The sequence below is a fragment of the Topomyia yanbarensis genome, chromosome 3 (genome assembly GCF_030247195.1).
Source record: "Topomyia yanbarensis strain Yona2022 chromosome 3, ASM3024719v1, whole genome shotgun sequence".
NCBI classification, from domain to species: Eukaryota; Metazoa; Arthropoda; class Insecta; order Diptera; family Culicidae; genus Topomyia; species Topomyia yanbarensis.
The window spans coordinates 272,773,356-272,799,376 of record NC_080672.1 but is presented as its reverse complement, the minus strand read 5'-3'; the positions used below and the strand labels follow the sequence as shown (position 1 = coordinate 272,799,376).

Below are 26,021 nucleotides of genomic sequence, written 5' to 3'. Positions count from 1 at the left end.
AACAAATTAGCTACGTTATCATTTTGAGCCAATTGTGGATTTTTAACTGTTATGGGAAGAAGTAAAATACAGGCCATATTCGATTATCCTTAGACTCGATTATCCGTAGAAAATGACTCGATTAAGTACGATTCAGACGATACATCAGCTTCCGTCAACGTCAACGGAACGTCACCGTTCCGTCAGGATAAGTTACATGCAGTTAAATGGAGGCATTCACACACAACATCAACGGCACGGAACGTTTTGACGTACGGCATGTGTGAACGGGCACAAGAGAAAAGTATTAAACTTATCCTGACGGAACGGTGACGTTCCGTTGACGCTGACGGAAGCTGATGTATCGTCTGAATCGTACTTTATCCGTAGTCCGAAGAAATTGTTTCAATTGTACACATGTTTTTTAAAGCTACATTACACATCTGTAATTGTAATTGATACCAACTACAGTTTCTGAAAGAATAAATATTTTCTAAAAAAGTATGAAATGAAGATACAGAAATTTTAGAAATTTAGAAATACAGAAATTTTACTTAATAAACATATAATTTTGAATTCGATGCGATGACACATATTTCCGTACACCAATCGATTACAATCGATACTAGCTATAGTTTTTAGAAAACCACAATTTTATGTTCTCACAAAATATTCACAAAAATACGCGGAAATTACAATAATTTGGGATGCCTGTGATTTTCTCTGTAATTTTTAGAATGAATACAATGACCTATTTTGCGAGCCCCATTATGTGTTTAGTACTGACGAAATCTGAACATATTGGTTTCAGATTGTTTGGAACTATCTAAGGTATGAAATAAAACCCTAATATACTCTTCGGAATCAGTCTATTATCGCATCAGTTTGAAAAAAGATTGGAACTTTTTAAATACTTTAAGAACATCGACATTCTTAACACACTTACGAAAAGTCTTTCGCTTTAATTCCATCTTGTAACATAGAGGAATTAAATCAGAAGACTTAAATGTGGCTGACAAAATCGGGTCAAAAAGCTGGCAAACTCTGTTGTGGAAAAATTCGGAAGCGGATAAACACGGGTACTAATAAAATAGGATCTTCACTGATGTAGTTAGTACTTTGCGCCGCTCTAAAAGCGCTAATAATTCTTAACGAAGCAGATGCACTAAACAGCCTTTAAGCCACTCGGTAGAACGCCGAACAATGGCCAAATGAAGATCCTGGATGATATTTCCACCAAGCAAACAAGAGAAAAAAATTTACTGTGCGACGATGTATAACAAACTGAATCATTTAATGCGTTTGAACGAGCATATTTATCGCTAAAAATATCCAAGATTCAGCTAGTTTCTGATTAGCTCGCTAACCAGCGATTCTCAACCTGGGGTCCGCGGACCCCTAGGGGGTCGTAAAGTCGTTGCTGGGGGTCCGCGAAGAGGAAAATCTTTTTCGGACGGATTCAAGTTTATTTATCGTATCAGACTGAAAATAATATATTGACAGCATATAAATTGATGTAAAGCCGTGGGGGTCCGCAACCGCCCAGGGTAATTTCGAAGGGGTCCGCGACCGCCATGGGTAATTTCGAAGGGGTCCGCGATGACCCAAGGTGATTTCGAAGGGGTCCGCGGAGCAAACAAGGTTGAGAACCGCTACGCTAAACAATATCTAGAGCGCATGATGACGATGATGATACTGCTGCTGATTGAACAACGCACGCTTCTTGGTGTCGCGCGCATAAAAAATTGTGCATTATTGATGTAGATTTTAAATTGGAGTAAACCCCTGTATTTATGCATAGGTGCAAATATAACCTAACTTGAATTAAGTCATATTTTTTGTGTTTCTGATTCTCCTCGTCAGTAGCTAACAGCTGACTGGGTCTCTAGCTAGATACTAGATCCAAAAAATGACATGTGTACAGTAAACGACTGATCGAGTCTGATGTCCCGGTTTATACAGAAGTTCTTTTTTTTACTAACGGCGCGTAAGTCACAAACAGTTTTCGATTCAATTTGGTCCTCGTTAGTAAAAAAAGAACTTCTGTACAAATTGGGACATCTGTCTCGATCAGTCGTTTACTAAACATATAAGTTATGTGTAATTTTTTGGATCTAGTGTCTAGCTAGCGGCCCAGTCAGCTGTGCATTTTTGATATTCGCAACGTGTGCAAAATTCATCCCCCTAGGAATTCCATGTTTCAAAATCGTCCAATGGTGGTTCTTTGTTGGACCAACGTTGGACGACACCCAGCAGACCGTTCAGCAGGCGTCCATTACTGGACTTGTGTTGGACGGCTTTGAAACAAATTTTTGGGCTTCTCAGTGGAATCTAGCGTGTTGCTTTTCTTAGAGGATTCCCAAAGATTTGTTGTTGTATACAAACCAGTGGTGCGGTAATCTCAAATTCAGTTGTTATTTCTGTCTGAATTTGATTATTAGACCAAGCATAAGTATATTATTCCAAATTAATCGAACACCATACTTTAAAATAAAATAAGTTGGCTAAATAACTTATTACATAAGTTCATAAGTCAAACATTAATGCATGTCCCATAAATCAAACATTAATGCATGTACCTTAGATACTGTTTTTCAACATATAACAAATATATTTCATGAAGAAAAAAAACATTTTTTTTATTCGATTATCCGGATGATTCGATTATCCGAAGGGAAGTTTTTCTGCACCCTACGGATAATCGAATCTGGCCTGTAAACCTTTCCAACACTATGCTATACAAATACAATGCTGTTTTGTAAATATTTGCATATTTTGCATGTTTTGTTGTCCCAATATTAGGTTAGATCAATTTTCCTTCTTTGCAGAACTGTTGAAAAATCAAAAATCAGCTGAAAATGACAACGTAACTAAACTTTTGTGCCGAAAATCTCAGGAAATGTTTTTTTTTAACACACTCAAAAAAATGTAAACGTTATGCCTATTGATTTTACACATAGATTTTTGCAATTAGCGGAGGCAGATAGACACTATTTGCTGGTACATAAACCTAATGTGCGTATTTACAAGAAATATTAATCTTACATTCGCATTTCATAACTATAAGGCACATAAAACCCGATTCTATAACAATACGTACATATAACTTATGTGTGTGCATACATAGTTTATACAGTTGACACATAGAAGGTATGGGTGCGTGTGATTACATTAGCATTTCTTCTTCATATGGATTTTAAGTGGTTTGAAGCAAATAGAATTAACGTTTGAATTGTTTTCAATGTAGGTATGGATCTATATGATTCTATGATTTCCTCAATTCTCCCCTAGATTGAGGTGTTTGACTGTATTGCAAACATACAAGCATATTGCGTGAATCAGTGCTAAAGGACCTCTGGCAGACAATTGCTTTAAGATGGTTATTGTATTACGCCTCGATAGTAGTGCATCGAGGAAACCGAGAGGGCCTATGGACCTTTTTTATGTTTTGTGTTTTTTCATACTCTGCACCTACCCTAACTTACGCTCAATCATTAGCCTGTGTGCACTGGCGTGGGCGACTGACAGGTCGACGTACACTCAAAAAAATGTAAACGTTATACCTATTGATTTTACACAAATGTTTGCAATTAGCAGAGGCAGATAGACACTATTTGCAGGCACATCAACCTAATGTGTGTATTTACAAGAAATATTAATCTTACATTCACATTTCTTAACTATAAGGCACATAAAACCCGATTCTATAACAATACGTACATCTAACTTATGTGTGTGCATACATAGATTATACAGTTGACACATAGAAGGTATGTGTAAGCGTGATAACATTAGCATTTCTTCATATGGATTTGAAGCAAATAGAATTAACGTTTGGATTTTTTTCAGTGTAGATTAACCTTTTCTGTGGGTCGTGTTTGCAGACATTGTTCCACAGTTTAATGGCAGTGTTTGTGGACGGGGCTCAAAGTAGGGGTCATTATGTGTCCATTTATCGATCGTGCACAGGCTAGTTAAAAAATGTAAAAGTAGACGCCTATTAGTTGTTGTATTGTATGTCTGAGTATTTGTGACAGCTGGGTCAGGGAATGGATGTAAACCTGGCGTATATGATAGAATAGTGGGTAATCCTTCCTCGGTAGCATTGGTCAAGGTACTCAACTTGATTTGTGACAATCATTTTAGGAACAAAAAACTGCAACTTTTGTTTGGATTAGTGGGTAGTCCAACATGAAGACACCATGCTCAAAAACACACAAGACTTGCTGCATCAAATCAAAATCTGTAGTATTGCAAGTACCTGTGATTATTATATGATAGTCATCGGTTAAACCGTATGTCTAAAACCCAAGCTAATTAAGCCATCAACGAGAAGTTTTCATAAAAGTGGTGATGGCACACCGCGAAGCTAAGAGGCAAGTACCTCAAAGGGTTAGAAAAGAAACCGCGACGTGGAGATGATTTTTTCTTGTTCATTGTGTCAATGAGTAACGCTACTTAAATAAATACATAACTTTAATTAGTTTCATATAATTGTTTGCAATTCACTGTTTGTTCGGATTTTATTCCTCATAAGTTATTCTTTTCTTCTGTTTAGGCTCAAAATATATCGACACGCGAACATTTACGAGACCGAAGAAAAAAGTAGACACTACTTTCAACTCACCCAATGCATCTGCTGAATTCCCTCCCGCCATACGAGAGGTATAAAAACGACGAAAAACTAACTTACCAGTAATACATCTATCCACCTATCCTTTCAATTCCAGCTCTCCCTAAAGGCGCTCTCACCACTGCTGAACCTTCAGATAGGTGGACTGGTCACACAAACTAGAAATAGCCAAGACAACTCAAGCCCAATGCTGCAGAGAAGCTGGCTCGGCGATGTGTCACCGCCGGGATCCATTATGTCCTCGATGGAGTTCTCGGTGAATGACAAGATGGGCACCAGTCTGATCACCAGTGGAGATTTTTCCAACGTAAGCTACCTGCTGAACGGTGCGAACGGATGCGATGAAATGCTCAACTCGCAAAGCAATTATGATGGGTATAAATTGGCCGATGTGATAAAGGATAGACATTTTTTGGAAAGTTTATCATGTTTCGATGACAATACACTTACAAAAGATTCTGCGATTTCGAAGACGGATCTGAATGGAATCGATGAGAACATGTCTGGGTTCAGTACGATGCAGAACTCGTTGGAGAGTGTGACGAAAAGTACCGATGCAAGGTTGTCCGATGTGACAATGGCGCTAGGAAGTGGAATAGCTGACGAGATATTCGAGTTAGAACCAAAGGAAAAAGTTGCGCCGGTGATTAAAGGAAAACTGAATGGTACATTCGAAAGGAGGCGTAATTTCGATACGTATCGTAAACCAAAATCTAGTCTGAATGGAACTATGGATGCCTTGCCTACAGTAGATGGTGAGGAACCTATGTGTCCGAATCGTACATTCGATGCCGATTCTGCCGGTGCGAAGCATTTGGACGCCACCTTTGAAGTGCCGGACAACTGCAATGGAACTTTTTCGTTAAATCGAACAGCGAATGTAAATGGGACAGAAAAGCAACTTAATCAAACCTACGACTATTGTGAGAAGGCCTCTACAAAAGATTCTGCAACGGATCAAACCTTTGTACAACCTAAGGATCAAACCTTTGTGGATGAACCAATCAGTCCCGAGGATGTCTCTATAAATGTGCATCGTACCCCGAATGGAACGTTTGACCTTCCATTGGATAAGGGGGAAAAACCAGATACAGTCGCTATAATTCAGTCTACTCCATTTGTTCGTGCGACTAGAGCGAGCCGTGGCAGTGATATATGCCAGGTTGAAGAGAATATTTCTCCAATAGCGTTACACTCAATACGTAGGTCGGGCGGTATAAGGCGAAGCCGAAACCTCGAAAACGAAATGAGTAGCCACGTGGAGACCGACGACTTTGATGTAGAATTCAGTAAACTTCCAATCACTCCCAGCAATAAGACTGATAGCAGCAATGGATCGCACTTGTTGGATAATGAAAAGCGAATATCATTACAACACTTTGAAGATTTCGAAAAATCTATTATGGAAAGTGAGCACAACGGTGTCGATTTTGATGAAATGCTTAATTCACTGACTGATGTAAAGCGCTCGATGGATAGTGTAAAAATGCGACAGTCATTGGATAACATCAAAAAACGTCATTCGCGGATGAATTCCGAAAAGCAGCAAGAAGACCTAAGAAAACGAACAGAAGTTAATGATTCTTTGTCGTCACCGCTAGATAATAAGTTGGCGGACTCGATGGCAAAGAGCATGTCGTCTTCCAGTGGAAGTGAGCGACTATTGAATCGCAGAAGCAGATACAACGACGATGTTCACCTAACTTTATCTCCGCAGCAGTTACAAAAAGGTATCGATATATCTGAAAATGATTTGGAGCATACGCCAACGAACGAAACGGAAACGTCAGAGAATGTAAATCCTCTTCCTACTGCTCCAGAGGTAGGAAGCAGCGATAAAAAAAATCGTGACCGATTTAAAACGATTCGCATTAACAAACGTCTCATCGAAGGAATGGTTGTTGTACCGAGTTCCGAAGAAGTAGAATCAGCTTTTCTTTCTCTAGAGGAAGAGGTGTCCGGTTCTACAGCAGCGACAAGAGCAACAGTTCCGAGTGCCTTCAGCCGAATAGATTACAACTCACCAAAAGAATCACGGTTCTCCACTAGCATCCCTACCGACCTCAGTAAGACTGAAGATATTGTCTTTAAAAGACCACAGGAAATCACAATCCCAGAGAACAAAACACGATCGCTGTCAAAACCACGGTATTATGGCGGACCAAGCAGTAGCTTCGGCCTGGCAAAAAAAGATATGTCACTTCCGCTGGCGATCAAATCTAGTTCCACCGATAATTTGGAGAATGATCGACCTAACTATCAACAGTCTCCGATCAATCAGCCATCCCGATTATCCATTGGTGGAAAAGTGGGTAGTGGTTTTAGTGGTGGAAGCAAAGAAGGAAACACGGTTCAATCGAACCTGAAATCGCCTATGGGTACAAAATCTAAGTCCTACCACAATCTGTACTTCAATCAAAGCAGTCACGGAGGATCTAACAATAATCTACACCGGGGACCAACTCCTCTCGGGTTGTCCGCACAAAAGATGTCGCACAATAATAGCAACACTGAGGTTAGTATGAATGTTCGAATTAAGATGATTGGCTTTCATTGAATGAATGTTATTATTGTTGACTATGTAAATGTTTTATAATAAGGTATAAGGCATTGTGCATTGCATGTGTTTAAGTTTACTTTAGATATTTTCGCCGTTACAAAATTATTTTCCGAGATTTGACTCGTTATATGCCTTTTCTTATCTCAGTATATTGAGTTCCTTTTGTGATTCTCAATGACTGTGAATTTTGGGAGCAATTGCTTACTCCCTACCTTTGAGCATTGTGTTTAAAATTTTTATGGAAATTAGTATGGTAAATCTGTTTGGTATCGCGCTCATAAATATCGGTATTGCATTTAAATTGTGAAACCAACAAAATTGTAGTCCAGAATATGAATAATAACTTTGTCAAAAACAATAATTTGGTAGATTTTATTTCCAAAAATATTTTATACGGAAGGTTATTTTTCTCCCAACACTGAAAATGTGCCATCAAAACCCGTTGTTGGTATGAAAAAATGTATAGAAGTAAAAAGAAAATATTTTCAATATTGGGGGAATTTTGTGAATATTTTAGTCGTTTTGTTTCACACTAGTTGACTCGAAATACTATTCTTACCGTTGATGAAATTGAGTTTCAAAGAGCTTTCCGTTTGTCATTGTGGTGTAAAAAATGTAGCGAATGACACAATTGATCGAACGTTTGCCACATTACTAAAATTTCCCTCCGACTGAAACGCCATCTATGTGTTGTGCTGGCGATCTCAAATTGGCGCGCACTATAGCCATTCCAAGTCTGTCAAATCGGACGAAGACTTCATCGCATGAATATGGGTTTTTTGTAAAAATGTTAAGCATATGCAGTGCGGGAAACTACTCAACAATTAGAAGAAATTCGCTCATTTTCAGAATATAGTTCTAGGTTTCACGCATATTAGAACGCACTACAATCCAGTATATTCGGCTCTGTATGGGGAATCAGTGAAAGGATCTTCCAATAAACCATAAATGTGCAAGTAAGCTACACTTGCTCAGAACACCTTGAGCCGTGACTCATTCACCGATTCCAGATTTTTCTTATTGCTCCGATATCTCGCCGACTACTATCGACGTATTTTGTGACCCCCGCTACATTCGAGCTGCAGTAACCAGCAATTCCGGTTCTTACGTAGGAGCGATGAAAAGACCTCCCATGCCTCTCCAAACGGTAACATTACTACGCTCACCGCTATTGTTCCAGTATATGCCATTCCAGGCAAACCCAGTATTGAACGTCAGCTGTGGGTAGCTTTTTGCAATGCGTCATGACCTTAACCGAGATAATATAGCTTGATAACCGATCAAGTTATACGGTGTACAGTTAATGCACATAGGTTGCAGAAATGGGTTGTTGAGACAGCCTGATAGTACACTGATAAATAACAATAAATAACAGCAGACTTCCCATGAACATCGACAAGTTTGTAGCCCTGTACAAAATTTCGTGCACGCGTTCAACCTCAAACATGTATCGTCTCGATGTACAGGTTCGCCTCGAACATCGAACCCAAGCGAACGATGTATAAACTTTAGTTCAAACATCCGTCTACGTACACCGAGTGCGTACACGAGAATGATTCGCACAAGGCAAAAAGAGCAACGCTAGTGATGATGAGAGTGAGAAAGAGAAAACTGGTGCGACGAACCTATGTGTACACACAGTGTACGTACATAGGGTTTGGTTGTGTAGGCGAACATGTGCACGAGTTTTGGTACGAAATGGCGTGTTTGAGTTCGTACACGAACACACCCATGGTTTTAATATGAGCACAGAACCAGAGCGAACATTGTGTACGACGTTTATTCTAGAAGACTGGTGGTAAGCAATTTTTAAAATGCAATGTGGTTATCCATTTTTGGAAAGGAGTCCATGAAATGAAAAATGTTGAAAACTTCTGATGTAGCGGAAGCGCTAGACATAATAACCCTAAACGACGGTTCACACACGTTTCTCAGAGGGTAGCAATCATCAGTAGTGGATGTACCTTTTGCAAGTGCGAGTATAGTAAGCAACCTTCTATGCCATATACACGATGATTCGCTGGCTAGCGAGCACTACCCAATCACAATCTGACTATCAAATTCTCCACCAAAAACATCGTGACGGCCATGATAGCTTAATGAATGAATCGATCGGGAATCGCTTGGTGCTGAATTTAGACTAAAAATCAACTCGGAACCCCAAAACAACAATACCGAATTAGAGCAACAAATACTAAGACGCCAGCAATTCCATCCCCAAAACCAGCGGCACACCTAACCGGAAATCACTGCACTGGTGATCTTCGGATATCAAGAATCTATTATTTTGTAGCACCGCGTAATCAGCCTTATTCTGCATTATGACCGATTACACAGTGCTACAGAATAAAAAAATAAATGTAGTTTTCAAGTGATCTGTTAAAGGTTGTGGGTCTGGTCAAATACAACAAGAAACCACATTTGATCCATTTAATATACCCTCAAAATCTTGATTCATAAAAAAAAACTGTTTTTCTGAACTTCAGGCACTAAAAAAGATTCTACGCAGTCATTTTTCAACCGATTATTAATTTTTGGAGTGTTCTGGAAAGTAGATAAAATGATCTTTCTAACGGTATGCTATGTTATGTTCTTTTGTTAAAACTTAATTAAATGGTCCAATTGTAATTGGAACATCCAACATATCAGGCTACAAAAAATGATTGCAATCAAAAAATCAATGTTTTCGTTAAAATCGTAATATTGTTTTTCATACATTTCTAACAAGTTACTTTCTTGACAAAGATGTTCTGGACTAGACTGGTTTTCGATTTGAATGTAGCGATCTTTATAAGCGGGGGAATGCGAAAACAATGGTTTCTAATACAAATTTTTACACAAACATGGGTCGTGGGAGCAAATAAGTGTCTCCAAAATTTGCAGTCATTTGGGACCCCAAAATTAGCTTGAAAAATGCTGTGCTCGATAATTACGATCATATTTAATTTTACACATACAATCATAAGCCATCCTAAGGTTGTCACGCTTTATCAACAGTTCTAAAGCCAAATATCGTTACATACAAATTTCGAAGCTCATCTTCAACTCCATTTCATTGTATGTTGGCACAAGTGTGTGATATGTTTACTACTGTTACTGACTAACCAGCGTTGTGATGTTGTTTTTGTAGCTGAAAAATAACCACTCTAGACTGCAGTTGATCCCGCGTACACAACGTGCGAGTTCATTGGTCAGACCCGTTACGACGGCGTTGAAGAACTCCGCGCCTGATATAGCCACCCGCAACAATGATTCAAACTCCAGCAGTATTACTACAACCAATTCGACTGTACGTTTGCTTCTGTTGTTTCTAAACATCTGTCGCTTACTTTAATTTGTTCTAATTTTAATCTGCTAATTTCTGCTTAATTTCTTTATTTTTCGATTATTATTTTTCGCTATTGCTTGGCGTTTTATCTAATAGCTCTTAAATTATCTTTTTATACTAACTTACTATAGTAGTAATAGTATTTAACAATAGTAATAAAATTGTCCTCAATTTTTAGCTATCTGGCGTGCAAATGCGGGCACCCAAAACAAATTCACGACTGGGACTGATACGTCCTTCGTCCGGTTATTTTAGCTACGGTTTACATAAAAAGAACGCCGACTCGGACACCGAATCAATCAATGTATGTAGAATTTTAAAACTACTAAAACAAACTTATGAGACACTTATATTTCCAAAGACTCATTTTTCTATTCGCTTACTTCTTTCTTCCCCGTCCAGAGCCTATCGTCATCCTCCGCTAGTTCTAGAGGAAGCTTATATCGCGCAGATAGTCAAAGCTTAGCTAACAACGTACAAACCGGCATCAGTATTGACGACATGAGCGGTGCTATGGGTGTTCATAGCTTCAGCAGTCTAGCACCCAAATCCAGCGTTCTAATAGAATCGAAACGAACGGCAGTGAATGCGACGAAACTATCATTGGCTGCGGGGGGACCTTCGGCAAAACCATCTGGATTGCGACAACCTTCCAATTTACGGCCACCGACTGTCCGCAGCGCTCTTCCTCGCCCGACAAGTTACGTGAAGCGATAGATTGAATGCACACTATAGTTTTTCTCCTCCATTGAGTCTACATATATTTTATGAGTTGTGAATGTCAACGTGCTCTGGACCTATTATAGACTCCGTGAATCTATTCGGACTCTGTCGAAAAAGGGATGATCCGCCTTCTTAGCAAATCTGTTGATTTCCATTTTGTCACAAAAATCGAAGTAACCATTTTAACATAATAGGTAGTCTTGTTTGTTGTCACAAGTTTACATTCTATATTTTATACATTATTCTTCACGGGATGGCTTATAGCATTTTGTGGAAATATTCACGAGTTAAGCAAAATTGCAACGTAGGTATACCCGGAAGAAGCTCGAAAAAAATATTTTTAATATGTTTTAATTGCAACTTTCTACTATTTTTTGTTTTCCAAATAAAGAGCAAACTGTATGTTATCAACTTTCTGTTGCAAAACTACTAAGCCTTAGACACGTTATGAAATTATTTCAAATATTGCCATTCTCTCTGAATTCTATTCTAGAGATCCATCGTTATTACTACGTACGTTGATATTCCTATCATTGCATTTCGTTTAATCGACCATGTTTAGTCGTCTTAGTCTATGTGATAGTAATAGACGTCTTTTAAAAAACATCGTTATCGCTCATAGTCATTGTTTCCATGATTTATCTTTCATGAAATCGAAAATTGATTCGAACGAAAAGTTAACTTCTACAAAATCGTTAAGGAATTGGCAAAAACTTGATAGTAGCCGGTTAAGACAAATGTGGAAACTACAGCTGAATTTATCAGTATAACCATTACCCGAGACCACATTGAGACATCAGTGTTGTATAGGCAGATCGTTTCCTGTACTATCTGAAAGTTAGCTAGTTTTGAGCTACAGTCGATAGTTATTATCGTAAAAACAATATACACAAACCATTATAGCTATTTATCTACACATCCTCTATCACTTTGATTTGTACATAAATATCTGTATTGATTATGAAAAATATATTTTATACTGGCGGTATAAAAAGCAGGCAGTTTTGATCCCTTCTATTTTCAATATAGTGGTAATTTCACAGGCCATTTATCCAGTGATAGGTTGAAAAAAAATTATTGTAGGTTGATCTTCTAAGGTAACTCATTCCATTCATGGTAACGATGTCAATTTATCTAAATTGGCGGTATACGCATAACATCCCTCTAGATGGACAAAGCGAACCAACTTGCATTTTCACCGCTATAGGTGACACTGCATGCACGGTTTGTATGTCTTTCTTTTTCTCCTTGGATGTCTCATATACCAGTTCCGAAAGAAATGACGGATTTGATGACAGCGATTTCGATACTATGAGGTGATAGTCCGACAGTGTCGAAATGCTGGAAGAGCTGAACAGCAGTAAATACTTGGAAATACTTAATCGCATTCTCGGGTCCATGTGATCTGTTCGAGTCGATCTAGATGGACATTTGTTTCGAGCATAATTTTCAAGGGGTTCATTCTGAGGATTCGTCAATAAATATGTCTCCCATTCTTTATGGGCAAAGGCTCTTTTCGCGGAACTTTAAAATGAAGCAGAAACAGTATTTTTACCGCGGAGTAAAATGGGGTCAAACAGGTATGGGAGTATAATAGGTATAGGGCATTATCTTTGCTACGTTATTGCAGAGGTCGTTCATATTGTGTGAATTAGATACACGATAGAGTCCATCGTTAACGACTGTAATTTTGGCTGTTACTGTGGATCAGCTGTATTAGTTACGGCGTCGTTTATGTTTTCGTGTGTTGTTCTGCGAAAGCGCATTATCTTTTGTCCTCAGTAGAGTACATTTATTCAATGTAAAATAACGTCAAGTGAGTTTTTTCTTAAGTCAAAATTAATGCTGAACACGAGTTCTGTTTTGTTTTTTCGATATTTTTGTTTTTGAAAAAATGGACGTCAACATGAAGCATACTTTGGAAGGCACGGCAGGTCAGTCATTTGGGGACACTATAGGTCACTACTATAATGTATATTTGAAATATTTTGGCAGGAAAATTGCGCGTAATTTCGTGCAAAAAAGGCCAAAATGAAGTGAAGAAGACATAAAGAACACAATAGCTTCTGTTCAAGATGGTGCCAGTATTCGATCTAAACAATTCAAGGTTTCCTTTAAAAACATTACATGCTCGTTTGAAAGGAAAGCGCGTCAGATATTTGGCATGAGTTAACAATATAATAATTTAAGGTGTTGTAGAAGTAGGTTATCGTAAAAAGAGAAGGAAAAGGAATAAAAAAATGTTCCGAAGAGCAAGCAGTTGCACAGCTAAGCAGCCACGTGAGCCGTAATGCACAACTTCAATTCCACACTCTGGCGACGACGAGAACACCGAAGAAGTCATTCGCAAGTACAAAGCCAGATACAGCTGCTAAAAAACATCTTTTTTGACATTTTTTTCAACATTTCCTTTCATGGTTTCATGATTTTTCACATCATTCGCCACTTCCTCACTTTCTAACCTCAATGACGTCAATGTATTGCATATATTATGTAGGGTGACCATACGTCCTGGTTTCCCAGGACATTTCCTGGTTTTTCATTGACTGTCCTGATGTCCTGGAAAGTTGCTTTTTTAATCCTTCAAAAATGCCTCGTTATTTCTCTTTTCAACTTCCTTTTCGTACAGAGAAACTGCAATGATATTTGACAACCTAATAAATCCAATCGATTCCAGTTGTGGACCAAACTCTGGCCGATATCAATGTCGTTGAAACCAGCCTCTTCTCAGTTTAATTTGTCGTTCAATCTTGGACCTGAAGAATTTCCTTTGGTCTCTAAGAAGACACGTCTAAGTTTTGGTGACTCTGCTTTTGCTAGAGTTATCTGGCCAGTGGCATTTTTCGTTTTTGCTGGAAATCTGCGAACATGCTTCCAATCTTTAAAACGGGAAATGGCGAAACATCAATATTTAGCGTGTAATGACTTCATTGAGTGCTCACTCGAACAGGTGATTATGCAATTACTTCAGGATCAATGCAAGCAGTACCTAAATGTCGCTCTCAAACTGATTTGATTTACACCAACTTATCCCCTGTTTGAGAATAAAAAAAACCTGTTTTAATCCACCTAGCGGTGCAATTGTGCCTTTCTCAATCATAAACACGAGAATTTTTTAGTAGCTTATATTTATTGAAAGCTTTCAAATGTATACATTACAATTTTATTATACATGACTTGACAAGAAAAGAAATCATTATTCGAGTTCTAAAATTTTGCAAAAGAAAAACCAGCCACGGTACTATTGAATTGAAAAAAGGAGCGAAATCGGTTAAGTCCCAAAAAGTTGATTTATAAAAAATAAGTTTATTTTCGTGATAACGAATCTCGACGTTTCATGCATTTTAAAGATGTTTGGCATCAAAAATACGAATTCGATTTCTGAAATTTCACGGGGTCCCCCCTTTGAAAAAAAATTTGAGATCCGGCTTACATGGGAATTTCATATGTGACCGGACGGTTTAGTCTATATTTCCGGAACCATATAAGCGATCCGTACAACATTTTATAGACATCTGTGGGGATATTATAGCTATCATTTAGGACTAAGTTTGTGAAAATCAGCCCAACCATTTCCGGGAAACTGTGAGTTCGTTAATTTTGAAAGATGGCGGTTTTTCCCCGGGCACTTCCGGAATCGTCTATGGTGGTCAATGTAGTCAACGAAAGTTTGGTTGGCCGTCGGTGCGTTGTTTGAGAGACATTTTAGCTAAATTTTTACCTTTTTTGCTTTCATCGGAGCATCGGTTTGAATCGCAATTTGCTATGTGGTCGCACACCACAACCCGTAACTCCAGAACCGGAAGTCAGATCGAGATGAAATTTAATAGCCATTTACGGGGGCGCAATACCTTTCATTTGAGACTGAGTTTGGTTGAATCGGATCAGCCATCTCCGAGAAACCGATGTGACTTATTCTGCATTTAGATACTTCCGCCGGGGCTTCCGGAACCGATGATGGTGGCCAATGTGGTCAAAGGGACTTTGAATGGATGTTAGTGACCTAATACTACAAATCGAAGCAGTTGTGGTCATATTTTGGAAAATTTTTCACCTTTATACATTCATTGCAGAATTTATTAAAATTGACATTTTCTGCGTGATCGTGCTCACCACCCTGTAATTCCGGAACCGGAAGTCGGATCTATCAGAAATTCAATAGCAGCCTATGGGAACGTTATATCTTTCATTTGAGACTAAGTTTGTCAAAATCGGTTTAGCCATCTCTGAGAAAAATGAGTGACATTTTTGGTCATATACACACACAGACGCACATACACACATCCATACATACATACAATTGCAATACCTTTCTATTGAGAAAGGCAAAAATTAAATTTGGAATAAACGGTAGATTTGTAGCTGTTCGGTCCTAGCTCTCCGATCGAGAGATAGAGATTGCCACGTACTTATTTTTACATCAGGAATAGCGGATGGAAGCTACTTGAGACCGTTGATGTTTCTGCTTTACTTCAATGACGTGTATTTAGTGCTGAAAACTCCTCGGGTTCAATACAGACAATCTCAAAATATTTTGTATCATCCGCTCAATTCAGGATTGCCAATTTTTCCAAAAATAGCATGAAATCTTCGCTGAAGCTGGTGTAGCGAGAACTGGGTGGCCTACCATATCTCAGTACTTTTTAACTTCCGAAAACCTACAGAGAATGCAAAGTTGATGGAGAGGTGACGGGTGAGGCAGTCCCCTTTCGACTGTCCTGGTTTTTTACTCGTTTGATATGGTATTATTTCAAAATTATTTCTTCAACAGGGCCAATGAGATTTTTGTAAATAAACTTATTTCGCTCCTTACTCCGCAGCTGAGTTGAATTTCATGAAAAAGACACACGAATCGACATCTTTGTGTTAAAATTATAGCAAATTAAGAGAAATCAGCAAAACAAAAGTTTGTTTACAAATCTTATTAGCCCTATTCAAAAGTGGATATGGATTTGTGCTATTAATTTTAAATAAAAAGCAGTATTCATACTGTTCCAATGAATGTTGAATCGTTGATTTTCTAGGCATGTACATTGTTTTAGTTACCCTCGAATAAGTACCTTCGTCTTATTGGATTTAACTTGAAAAATATTTTTGATCGAATCTTGCATTCGTCGTAAACAAGAATAAGGGTGAAACCATTATCGCCAAAACGCTGCCAGCTGTATAACATTTCCAACGTATGCTTGTTTGTTAAAATCAGTGCAACAATACCATCACACGAGCTCGCATAAAAAAACTGACCTACTTGACCCCACTCTACTTTATTTATTAAGGGGGAGGGGTGGTAAGGGTTTCAGCAAGAAAAAAACAATTTTTTTGGCGATTTTTTTTTGGAACTTTGTGTGAAGCGAATTGACCGAACCTTTTGTGTATTATAATGCATCATTTCATTCTGTATTTTTTTCATGCACAAATATCGACAAGCGACTTGGTGGTAAACCTGGATACCAGGTATATTTTTCAAATGTTTTCACATTGCATAAAAAATGTCTTCATTTGTCTTCACCGATCAGCAATGCCAGATGTGAAGACATGTCTTCATTTGGAAGACATTTGAAAGGGTGTGAAGACAGGTTTTTTATTTTGAAGACAATTTTTTTCGGATATCTGACTGATTTCTGGCAGAATACTGGCTCAAAATCAAAATCCGACTCAAAATCGTAGGCGGTAAAGAGAAAAGAAGACATTTCTTTTATGCAATCTTATTGTCTATCTCGAGATAATCTAGCATTTCGTCGAGTTCTTGCTATATGGGATACACACGAGTACGATCGAAACAAAAACAAACGTCAAAACGTTTTCTCGCTCGCACTCATGCAAACTAGATGGGCGCGTAACTCAACGCACGGCCCGGTGGCGCATGGCTGAAAAGTCGCAATGTGGATTTAAGAAAAGATTCGCAATAAAACATTTGAAAAATATGCCTGGTATCCCTGAGGAGGAGGTGAAGGGCCGCCCGCCGACGGACAGTTTAATGTTGAATTAGTCTATTAGGTGGCGGCAGTGTGCTACACTGGAATCTTCGAGAAACTTTACTTATGACATTTTGCTAATATGTTGCTACCATAGATCGTGGGGATCGTAGAACCATTTTGTGGTACTCTACAAATTCAACATTGTTCTTGAGAGCAGAGTGTTCCGCAATTTGTGAAGATATACTACGACGGAGAAGGGAGGCGTGATTATAAATTTGTCTCGTTGTTCTATTTGAGTTTTAATAAAGTGTGTCCACTTCTTATTGAGGACAACTTGAGTATGGCTTAAAATGTAATCGAACGTTTCGATGCTTATACGGGTATAGTTGCAAAATCTGTTTGGATGATTTAGAAAATCTTGGTACAGGTGATGAGATTCCCCGTATTCTCCTCTTTCCTTATTGAACGGATGAATTACAAAATCTTTATGGCTTCTGAAAAATAAATTGAGTGCGCCTTCAGATATGAAGCATTCTTTGTCTGAGTCCATTTTCACAGAAACTTTTCAGCTCGCAATCCGTAGGATACTTCAACGCAACTTTTGTTTACGTATAACGCATATGACCATTGCATCCAGTCGCGTTCACTTTGGCTATCCTGTCGCATTGGAAATCGCGCGCAGTTCGCATCGTATCGCGTCGCATTATGCACCGCGCTTACTCTGGCTTAACCCTAACCATTTGTCCATATTACGTTTTATTATCACGGGTAATGAAAAATTCAAATCAAGATTCCTAACAAATATACGCATACGCAAACCAATCAAATTTATATTGGCAACAAAACTCCCGATGGTCGTCTGTGCAGAGTTCAAGTTGGTTCTGACGGAATCTATTCTTGATAATCGGTTATCCAGTCTAAATATTCTACATAGAACTGTATATATTTATTCTAGTCAATAAGTAAACTGTTCAGACATTATTAAATAGGTAGGTACAAAACTTCTACAACACAATCTGTGGTACTTATGGTAGTGCCACTGAGTCGGGGCATTCCGTTATGTAAGTACCACATCAACACTTCCTTTCTAACATCCCAAGTTACGGTCAAGATGGTCGTCGTTAACTTGCATTTTGAAGATACTTGTTGAAACACACATCCATTGTCGTTACGAATGAAAACAAATTGAATGTCACGTTAATATAAATAAACAAAAACACATCCATTGTGGATGGTATATATGAATGTATGGCTCTTGGACTGATAAATAACAAAAAGTCTATAAACCATCAGCTTTCAAATCAATTGAATACATGGAAATGCGCTTTATTGTAGTAATTGTCCTTTACAAGAATAGTACATAATCTTTTTTTTTGTTTTTTTTTTGTTCAGATATTTTCCAACAGTCTCAAATTCATTAACCATTTATTCACTGCCACCAGCTTAAGTTATATAGCATATTCTCATAAGCAACGGCTCTTGCGATCATAATTAATAGAATGTTGGTACAAAAATGTAAAAATAGTGATGTAAACTGTAGAAACTGAAACTTTTTGGGAGCATATTTTTCCCGGATCACAAATGTATAATATTATGTTCTGATAAATAAACAGTTATCAGCGATAAATTTGGTATGCCCGACATATTTGTTTGCAGTTCTACAGCGTTGTCAGTTGATTAGTGCTTCGATGCCTGCACGGAAGGTTGCTGCTGTGTTTGTACGCTTGGTTGACCAGCAGCTGAAGGGTTATTATTGGGAATATTATACTGTGGCTGTTGTTGACCCTGTGGAGGTGGAGTATGTGTAGTAGGTTGTTGCGGTTTCTGTTGCTGTTGTTGTGGTATAGCATTGGCAGCTGGTTGAATGTTAGGAGATATATTTTGTTGTGCGGGAGCGTGTTGGGGTGGTGGTTGAGATGGAGGTTGGTTATATTGTTGCTGAGGCTGTTGCGGAGGATGTTGATATACATTTGATTGCTGGCCACTGTGTTGTTGATAGTTTTGTGGCGGATAATTAGAGTCTTGATGATGTTGATAAACTTGATGAGGTTGAAGATTTACTGGTTGTGGATAGCCTGGTTGTTGCGCCCCATGATATTGTGGGACCTGATTGGGGTGTCCTTGTTGTGGTGCGTGGTATTGTTGCTGTTGCTGCTGTGGAATGGCGTTGGGATGTACTTGGTATGGACCAGCCTGGTGAAACAAAATATACAGATAATTTCATAACAAATATTTTACAAAGTAACAGTTAGAATTTACATTGGGTCCTGGGTAGTATCCTTGTGGCATGTTAGGATGCGGTGGCAACTAAAATAAAAAGAACCCGTGTTGTGAAAGTGTAGTACATTAGTTTTTAATACACAAGCTTACCTTTCCTTCTGCAATAAGCCTTTGAATCTGTTCTTGATTCCGTCGCTCGTATTCAAGATACTCTTCATGCGTGAACTGCGGCTGCTGATCTACAGTATCCCATCCAGGATCTTTCTGAAATTCATCACGCCGTGTTTGTTCCAAGAATTCTTCATAACTGATTAGACCGTCTTTGTTTGTATCTGCTTCTGTGAAAACATGCTCTCGCATACGTTCCATTTCTTCCGCTCTTTCTTTCATGTCATCTTCAGGAGCTCCAGCTTGGTACATTTTATTCAATTCATTGATAAAAAGTACCTTCACTTCATTTTCATCCCAGAATCCATTCCCATCAATGTCATGTAACATAAAGAACGTCTTTGGATCAAAATCTTGACCATTCATGTGATCTTGCTTTTCCCAAACTTCCTCCAATTGAGCCTTGTTGCCTGGGTGGTGTATCTTTTCGTGACTTTCGTGTTTTTCCTGTTGCTTTTTCAGCTCTTCCTCGTACTTTTTACGATGCTCTTCATCTAACTGGCGCAATGCTTCTTGTTTTTCGAATTCTTTCTGCAGTTCATACTGCTTGAAATCCTCCCTTCGCCTACGATCACTCTCAGACAAATCTTGTGATGTTTTCAGAATTAGTTTCTTCAAATCTTCAATTTCAAAAGTGTGCTGGTTTTCGTGGTCAAGATGCTCGGCTATTTTCATATGATCGCGATCAATTTCGTTCGTCAACTCAAATTGTTTAGTGGCTAGCTCACGTAATCGCTGGAGCTCGACACGCTTCAGCTCGTCTAGCCTTGAACGCACATTGTGATTCACATACTCCAACTCCTGGGCGATTTTACCAGACTAAAAAAGATACACATTAGGAAGACATTTATTTTTTGGAAATAATGCAACAATACCCTTATATCACTTTCTACTGCCTTATCCAATTTTTCCCTAAAGGCGGGGTCACTTTCAAGCACCTTTACTACTTCTTGTAAGTATTTGTTGTACTCAATCACATTCTGCAAATACAGTTTAACTAGGTAGAGTTATAATTACCAGTAATTGTATGCTAAGAGCGACGCCGTTCCAATAATGATGTATCACTGACCTCGAAGTGCTCCACGTTGCTGTCTTTGGGTTGATCTTCTGGCTTCTCTGTTTTTGCTTTTTGTGTGACCACAGGTAGACCTAGAGCACTGTCAAGCACGAGCACTAGGAGCAGAACTCCAATTGTGCTATTTTTGAACATCTTGCAAGAACGGAAATTCTTATTCCGGGAAATATCTGATAAGGAAATAGGCTCTTGATTAGCGTCATTTGGGCAGTAACTTTTTACATTATTCACGTTCATTGATGTATCTCGTATATTGAGTGATTTTATATAGCTAACTACTTACGTTCTTAGGTACAAATGAAGAAAATATTGTAGTTTACTTCTATAAAAAGTGAAATAGAAATTACAGGTGTGTTGTTTACATTTACTTATTTGACATTTTGTGGTACGTGGTTATTAAAAAGCATTGGCACCGGAAAGGGGGAAAATTAAGAATTTTTGAAAAAGGGCCAATTGGCGATCTACACGCAAAAATAAAACTACCTACAGAATAAGTTCTTTTGACGTAAATTTGGGACTTTTGAGTTGTGCGTCGCTTTCGCACTTATTAGTGTTGTCAAAAACAAAACGAGAGTTTCGACTCAATTGGGTCATTAAATGAGAAAAAAAGTCGTTTTTTATTACTTACATCGATAAAGCTGATTTTCGTGATTGCAACAATGTTTTTTTCCAGCTCAGGAAACGTGAAAATAATATTAAAATTTAAAATAAATATGTTGACAGTCTGGATTTGGCACTATGGAAAGGATTTGACATATCGAATTTCACGACAAATGATGCCCTGTCAGAAAAAATTAAGGCATGTTTTCTCGGTTTTCCCGCAGGGTTATTTTTATTTGGCATAAACACCATCCATTGCATATAGTTTTTTTTTCTCATTTTGGGTGTTATCCTGATAGGCCAGACAACGACACGACTAGACACTTGCATTTCAAAATTGTATCTCAAATCTGACTACCCCTCAGTAACTCAGGTAACTGGTAATGTCAAATTTGACGTTTGGTAATAAAAGACACGAAACTGGCAACATTATTTAATCTTCTGTTATTTTTTCATAATAATCGTTATTCGCTAGGGCGTGACACTTCCAATAAATTATAAAATATTATACAATTATAATGTTTTTGTAGAATTATAGGGCAGATTATAATTTTATAAACTTTATAAGCAAATATGCATTGCAGAATTTTCGAACTTTCTTTCGAAATTATTCTCAGTGTGCGGTGAATTTATGAGTTGTCATTTTTTATTATTTACATTGGCAAATCTGACTACGTGATAACTGAGGCTGGTTTTGGATCTGACGAGGAATGGAAAAGTTGCCGTGCGTCGGGTAAGATCCCAAATTCCCGCGACGACGGTTCGTGTATTGGTGGTGGTCCGCCGGTTATTGGCAGAGCCCCATTGTGCATATCATGGAAAATGTGGAACTGGTCGAGAATGGATTACCGAATTAACTTAAGCGAACTGATTGAAGTACAGAGCTCCGGTTGTTGTAACCATCAATATCATTCTACCGACAGTAGAGCGGAGCACGATCTTATCAAGAAATTTGTAAACTAGCTGGAACTTTTGCGGCCGTTGTTTCGGATCACAGCCGTGGGAGGAGCTACTGAATTACCGCAGGTAATGATAGATGCTTGCTAGCAGCAATCTAATTTCAAACTGTTGTACGAGCTGGATCTGACAGTCGAAGAGAAAATGTTCAAGATTGCCAAGGAAATGGTACATTGCTAGAACGATTGAGCTTTTCCGCAGGGTAAAGATAGCCGTCCGATTGCATACTGATAAGGTAACAGCAGGTTTGATGGAATTTCTTCGTTTACGCAATTTTCTGCTCTAGGGCTTATGTATATCACCAAAATTGCCATGTCATTAACCAGGAATGCTAGCGCTAAGAACGCGACGAAGGAGTTTAAGTTAGTCATCAACGATATCTACCTGTCGACCGGGGCTAAATTTATTCTACCGATATGCGGAGAGATCACCACGAGACATAGACAGCCTACCAGACCTCCGTCCGGAAATCCAAAAAATCGGGGCATCACCGAAAAACTGAAAACTTCCGCATCCAACGTGGCACTGGAGATGAGCCGTTTCAAGTCCACCCGAAATCAAACGATATCTTTGACAAGCCCAAAATTACTCAAGCACTCCGTGTGTAACGCCCGCTCGTGAGCTTGCTTCGTCGATTATCATAATCAACGAACGTGACGAGTTTTCGCAACGGTTGCAGAAAAAGGACCAACCGCGACCTTCAACGCTAGGAAAGTTGTGGAATCAACTAGCAGAAATGCTTGTCAAGAGGCAGCCGTATGACTCGAAACGGATGATCGAGACAAGTTACTAGCCGAGTTGAAAGTTTAATCACACCGCCAATATTTGTAGAAACGTAATAATGCAAGGTTGCAGAACACGAAGAAGACAATATGGATGATAAGTATCTATTTGAGGCAACGGAGAGCACTGAGCGGGAACTGCAGGATCGGGAGTATACAATAAACTTGCTACAGATTTCTAAGGAACATGGGAACGCAAGATAGTTGGAGCGAGTTTAACGATATCATATGCCGCAAGATACCAAAAAAGGTGAAAAAGAGGAAATTGTAATGGATGAGCGGGAGAAGATGTCCAACTCGGAACAGAAAAAGTGGGAAGCGGAGCAGAACACTTGGCATCGGCTTTGTATAAATTCAGTTTAAAAAATGCGAAACAACACGAAGAGTAAGAATTACTATTGTGTGATCAGATTGATTCTGTACAAGCCTTACGTCTTGATGGCACCAAGCCCGAAGAGGGAAAATCATACACGCAAAAAAATTAAGTATATTTAAACCAAAAATATATGGTATTGAATCCAATAATTTATTTATTACTTCAACCAATTGGTCTGAAAACATTTTTTTCTTAGAACAATGAACTTTTGCTTTCAATAAAAACAGTTTTAATTTCAATAATTTCGTTCTAATTTCAATAAAATAAATATTGGAAAAGGGATCAAAAAATCCTTCTATTGAAATAATAAATAAATTTTATTGAATTCAATAAATAAATTTATTGTCTCCCGACCAATAATTTTATTTATTAAATTTAATCCATATTTTTATTGAACATACTAATCTTTTTTCTGTGTGAAAGATTGAGGGACTTTTCTAGGCTAAACACTACTTTGTTGGTTACGTAATGCTGCAAACGTCATCAGTTACAGCAAATTACGACAACGGTAAGGACTATTGATTGTTATCTCATTTTCTTGATGTTTTTTTTACTGAACCCTTAAATGCATACTGTTGTCATTTGGCAACATACCGAATTCTGTGATATTAAGCCTCAACAAGAGGTAAATATCGCATCCATACCGAAAAATGAATACCAATGAAAATGAGTCATGCGTTTAAAGGTTAATGTTATGTGCATCGAAAATTCCATAGCACATGGAACAGTTATGCGTATAGCGATAGTACAGAACATGGGACTGACTTGCTATTATGTGCCATCTATCTTCTAACTACTAGGCTTTTTATGCTATGCTAAATATTAACGGGCTGTCGTTGTTTTCAGGGGCTTTGCGTACCACCTTTCGTGTCGGGGTTGCGTGCTGCTGAGGGGGATATAGTTTACGATATTTTCAGAGCGTGATCTGCAATTCCACCAACATTAACCATTACGCGTCGTCTCCCCGAAGGACTCATTCCTATACGAAAGAAGAAAATGCCAAATCAGTACAGGTTGATTGATATTGAACTAGTTTGCAACATTACCTGGTTCTCGTTCAACTTAATGGTAATGGATTTCCCCGGTAGCGTGCCAGAGAATCGAAGGAAAGCGCTTTTTTCAAAAACGAGTCATACACACGCACAAATACAGAAATCCCTTCCGCCGAGTACCTTGCTGTTGTGTTTACGGTTGACCGGGTATGTTCCGTTACTGCTGTTGATCGATTTGTGGCCAATTCAATCTGAAAGTGATATGAAATTTTTGAGCACGAGATTTTTTCTCTTAAATAGTAGGATCATTACATTACAATGATCTTTTTGAAATAAAAAATAATAGTCAAAAATAACTCACCTTGTTGCGGCTGCTGCAGTGGTTCCTCCTGATTGTGATGTTTTTGCTGCTTGGGACTGTATTGTATACTGCTGTTGTACCTGAAGGTGCCGTTGCTGTATCTACTACGGAATCTGGGTGATGATAATTCTAGTTTGTGGTTGTTCCTGCGACGAATGGTCATCTGCACTTGATCCTGATTGGCTTGCATCGTTTGCACCTGTGAATTTGCACTAGTTGCGGCTGTTGAATTGGAGTCAAACCCTTTGGCAGAAGCATCGCTTCATCGTTATTGCTACCGACCAGTCGGATGATGGAAAATCCTAATTTGTGGTGCTGCTGTGAAATGTTGGTGAAAAACGCTGGAATTGTGGCTGTTTGTTTCCGTTGGGATGGCTTAATCACTATCGGTGTTAAGACAGAGCTGTTTTGAGGTAAAGAGGTAAACGTAAAACAAGACTGGGAATGGACCAAACTGCATTTTCGTGTCTGGCTACTATTTCACTTAACCAGGAGAACCACCGCAGGTGAGTCCCAGTACGTCCAGTCAGAAAATGAGCCAATAATTATCGCTGGTTCTCGTTAGTACCCAGGTTCTAGTTAGGATCGGTTAAGTGTCTGGGGCCGGATACTAACTCAAATCAGCAAGAATTATGCAAAATATTTGGATACTTACCACTTCTTGTTGATGCAACACCATTTTTTTCATTGTTTATAATCACTCGCGGTAACTAAGGCTACTATGGTAACGGGTGTTCGAATTTTATTTTCGAACTTTCAACGATTCGAATACAGTTATAACTTTTATAGACAATTATAAATAAATATAGAGAGATATAAAAAATATAACACCACGTGAAATATTTTTATAAAAGAGTGTTACGCCCTTGGTTATTCGTCTATAGTTACCGATAACTCTTGGTTACCGTCGTGTTATAAACAATAAACGGATTTTGCTTCAGTGCCTTCACTATGTTCCTGAATTCTCGTGCTATATGGATATTTGGGACAGGTATGATAATACTTTTGAGCTAGTTAATTAACCAGGTGTAATCTGTTATAAGGTGCTAGTTTCCGTTCGATGCTACGGGATCAACAAAACGTTGGTTTCGCCTCAAACAAAAACCACATTAGGTTTAGCCCGCCTAACCGCCTTTTAGTTTACTGCAGAGCTGCCATTTATACAGATTTATCTGTATTATACAGATTTTTAAGTACAAATTTATACAGATATTATTATTTATATTTTTATATATTTGATTTGCGCAAAAACAAAAAGTTTGTGTCGGACCTTCCCTTTGCGACTTTGTGTCAGTAAAATCAAAACGTTTTTTTTTACTGTGGAACTTGTTGTCGATCCGCCCAGTTAA

General features: G+C 38.4%; 2 protein-coding genes and 1 long non-coding RNA gene across 6 annotated transcripts in view; 1 reads left to right on the top strand and 2 right to left on the bottom strand.

The window, feature by feature from the left end:
• LOC131689898 (serine-rich adhesin for platelets) overlaps positions 1 to 11,625 on the top strand; it is a 54,405-nt gene extending 42,780 nt beyond the window's left edge. For 2 of the 3 annotated variants that reach the window (XM_058975258.1, XM_058975257.1), the window contains 5 exons: positions 4,538 to 4,644; positions 4,710 to 7,127; positions 10,303 to 10,461; positions 10,679 to 10,804; positions 10,903 to 11,625. In XM_058975258.1, the coding sequence (XP_058831241.1) occupies positions 4,538 to 4,644; positions 4,710 to 7,127; positions 10,303 to 10,461; positions 10,679 to 10,804; positions 10,903 to 11,217 (3,125 nt within the window). In that variant the 3' untranslated portion in view covers positions 11,218 to 11,625. The remainder of the gene's footprint in view (positions 1 to 4,537; positions 4,645 to 4,709; positions 7,128 to 10,302; positions 10,462 to 10,678; positions 10,805 to 10,902) is intronic. The other variant, XM_058975259.1, reaches the window with a different exon arrangement.
• Positions 11,626 to 18,435: 6,810 nt separating this feature from the next.
• Positions 18,436 to 21,024, bottom strand: LOC131689905 (nucleobindin-2). Its single transcript, XM_058975291.1, has 6 exons — positions 20,888 to 21,024; positions 20,599 to 20,774; positions 20,405 to 20,509; positions 19,512 to 20,348; positions 19,401 to 19,448; positions 18,436 to 19,334 (listed from the first exon to the last, which is right to left on the bottom strand). The coding sequence occupies exons 2-6, from the start codon at positions 20,737 to 20,739 to the stop codon at positions 18,819 to 18,821; spliced, it is 1,647 nt and encodes a 548-aa protein (XP_058831274.1). The 5' UTR covers positions 20,740 to 20,774; positions 20,888 to 21,024; the 3' UTR covers positions 18,436 to 18,818.
• Positions 21,025 to 23,725: 2,701 nt separating this feature from the next.
• On the bottom strand, positions 23,726 to 25,796 carry LOC131689925 (uncharacterized). Of its 2 annotated transcripts, XR_009305491.1 has the most exons (5): positions 25,561 to 25,796; positions 25,328 to 25,425; positions 24,673 to 25,075; positions 24,366 to 24,562; positions 23,726 to 24,298 (listed from the first exon to the last, which is right to left on the bottom strand). It is a non-coding gene; the product is annotated as an uncharacterized LOC131689925 (long non-coding RNA). The 2 variants fall into 2 exon arrangements; XR_009305490.1 differs by having other exon boundaries at positions 23,730 to 24,298; positions 25,328 to 25,794.
• Positions 25,797 to 26,021: the final 225 nt, after the last annotated feature.

Coding starts and splice junctions, on each gene's coding strand:
- LOC131689905 (XM_058975291.1), bottom strand. CDS start 20,739: ATGTTCAAAAATAGCACAATTGGAGTTCTGCTCCTAGTGCTCGTGCTT. Junction 20,510..20,598: donor GCAACGTGGAGCACTTCGAG/GTCAGTGATACA, acceptor CTGTATTTGCAG/AATGTGATTGAGTACAACAA. Junction 20,349..20,404: donor CAGTAGAAAGTGATATAAGG/GTATTGTTGCAT, acceptor TATCTTTTTTAG/TCTGGTAAAATCGCCCAGGA.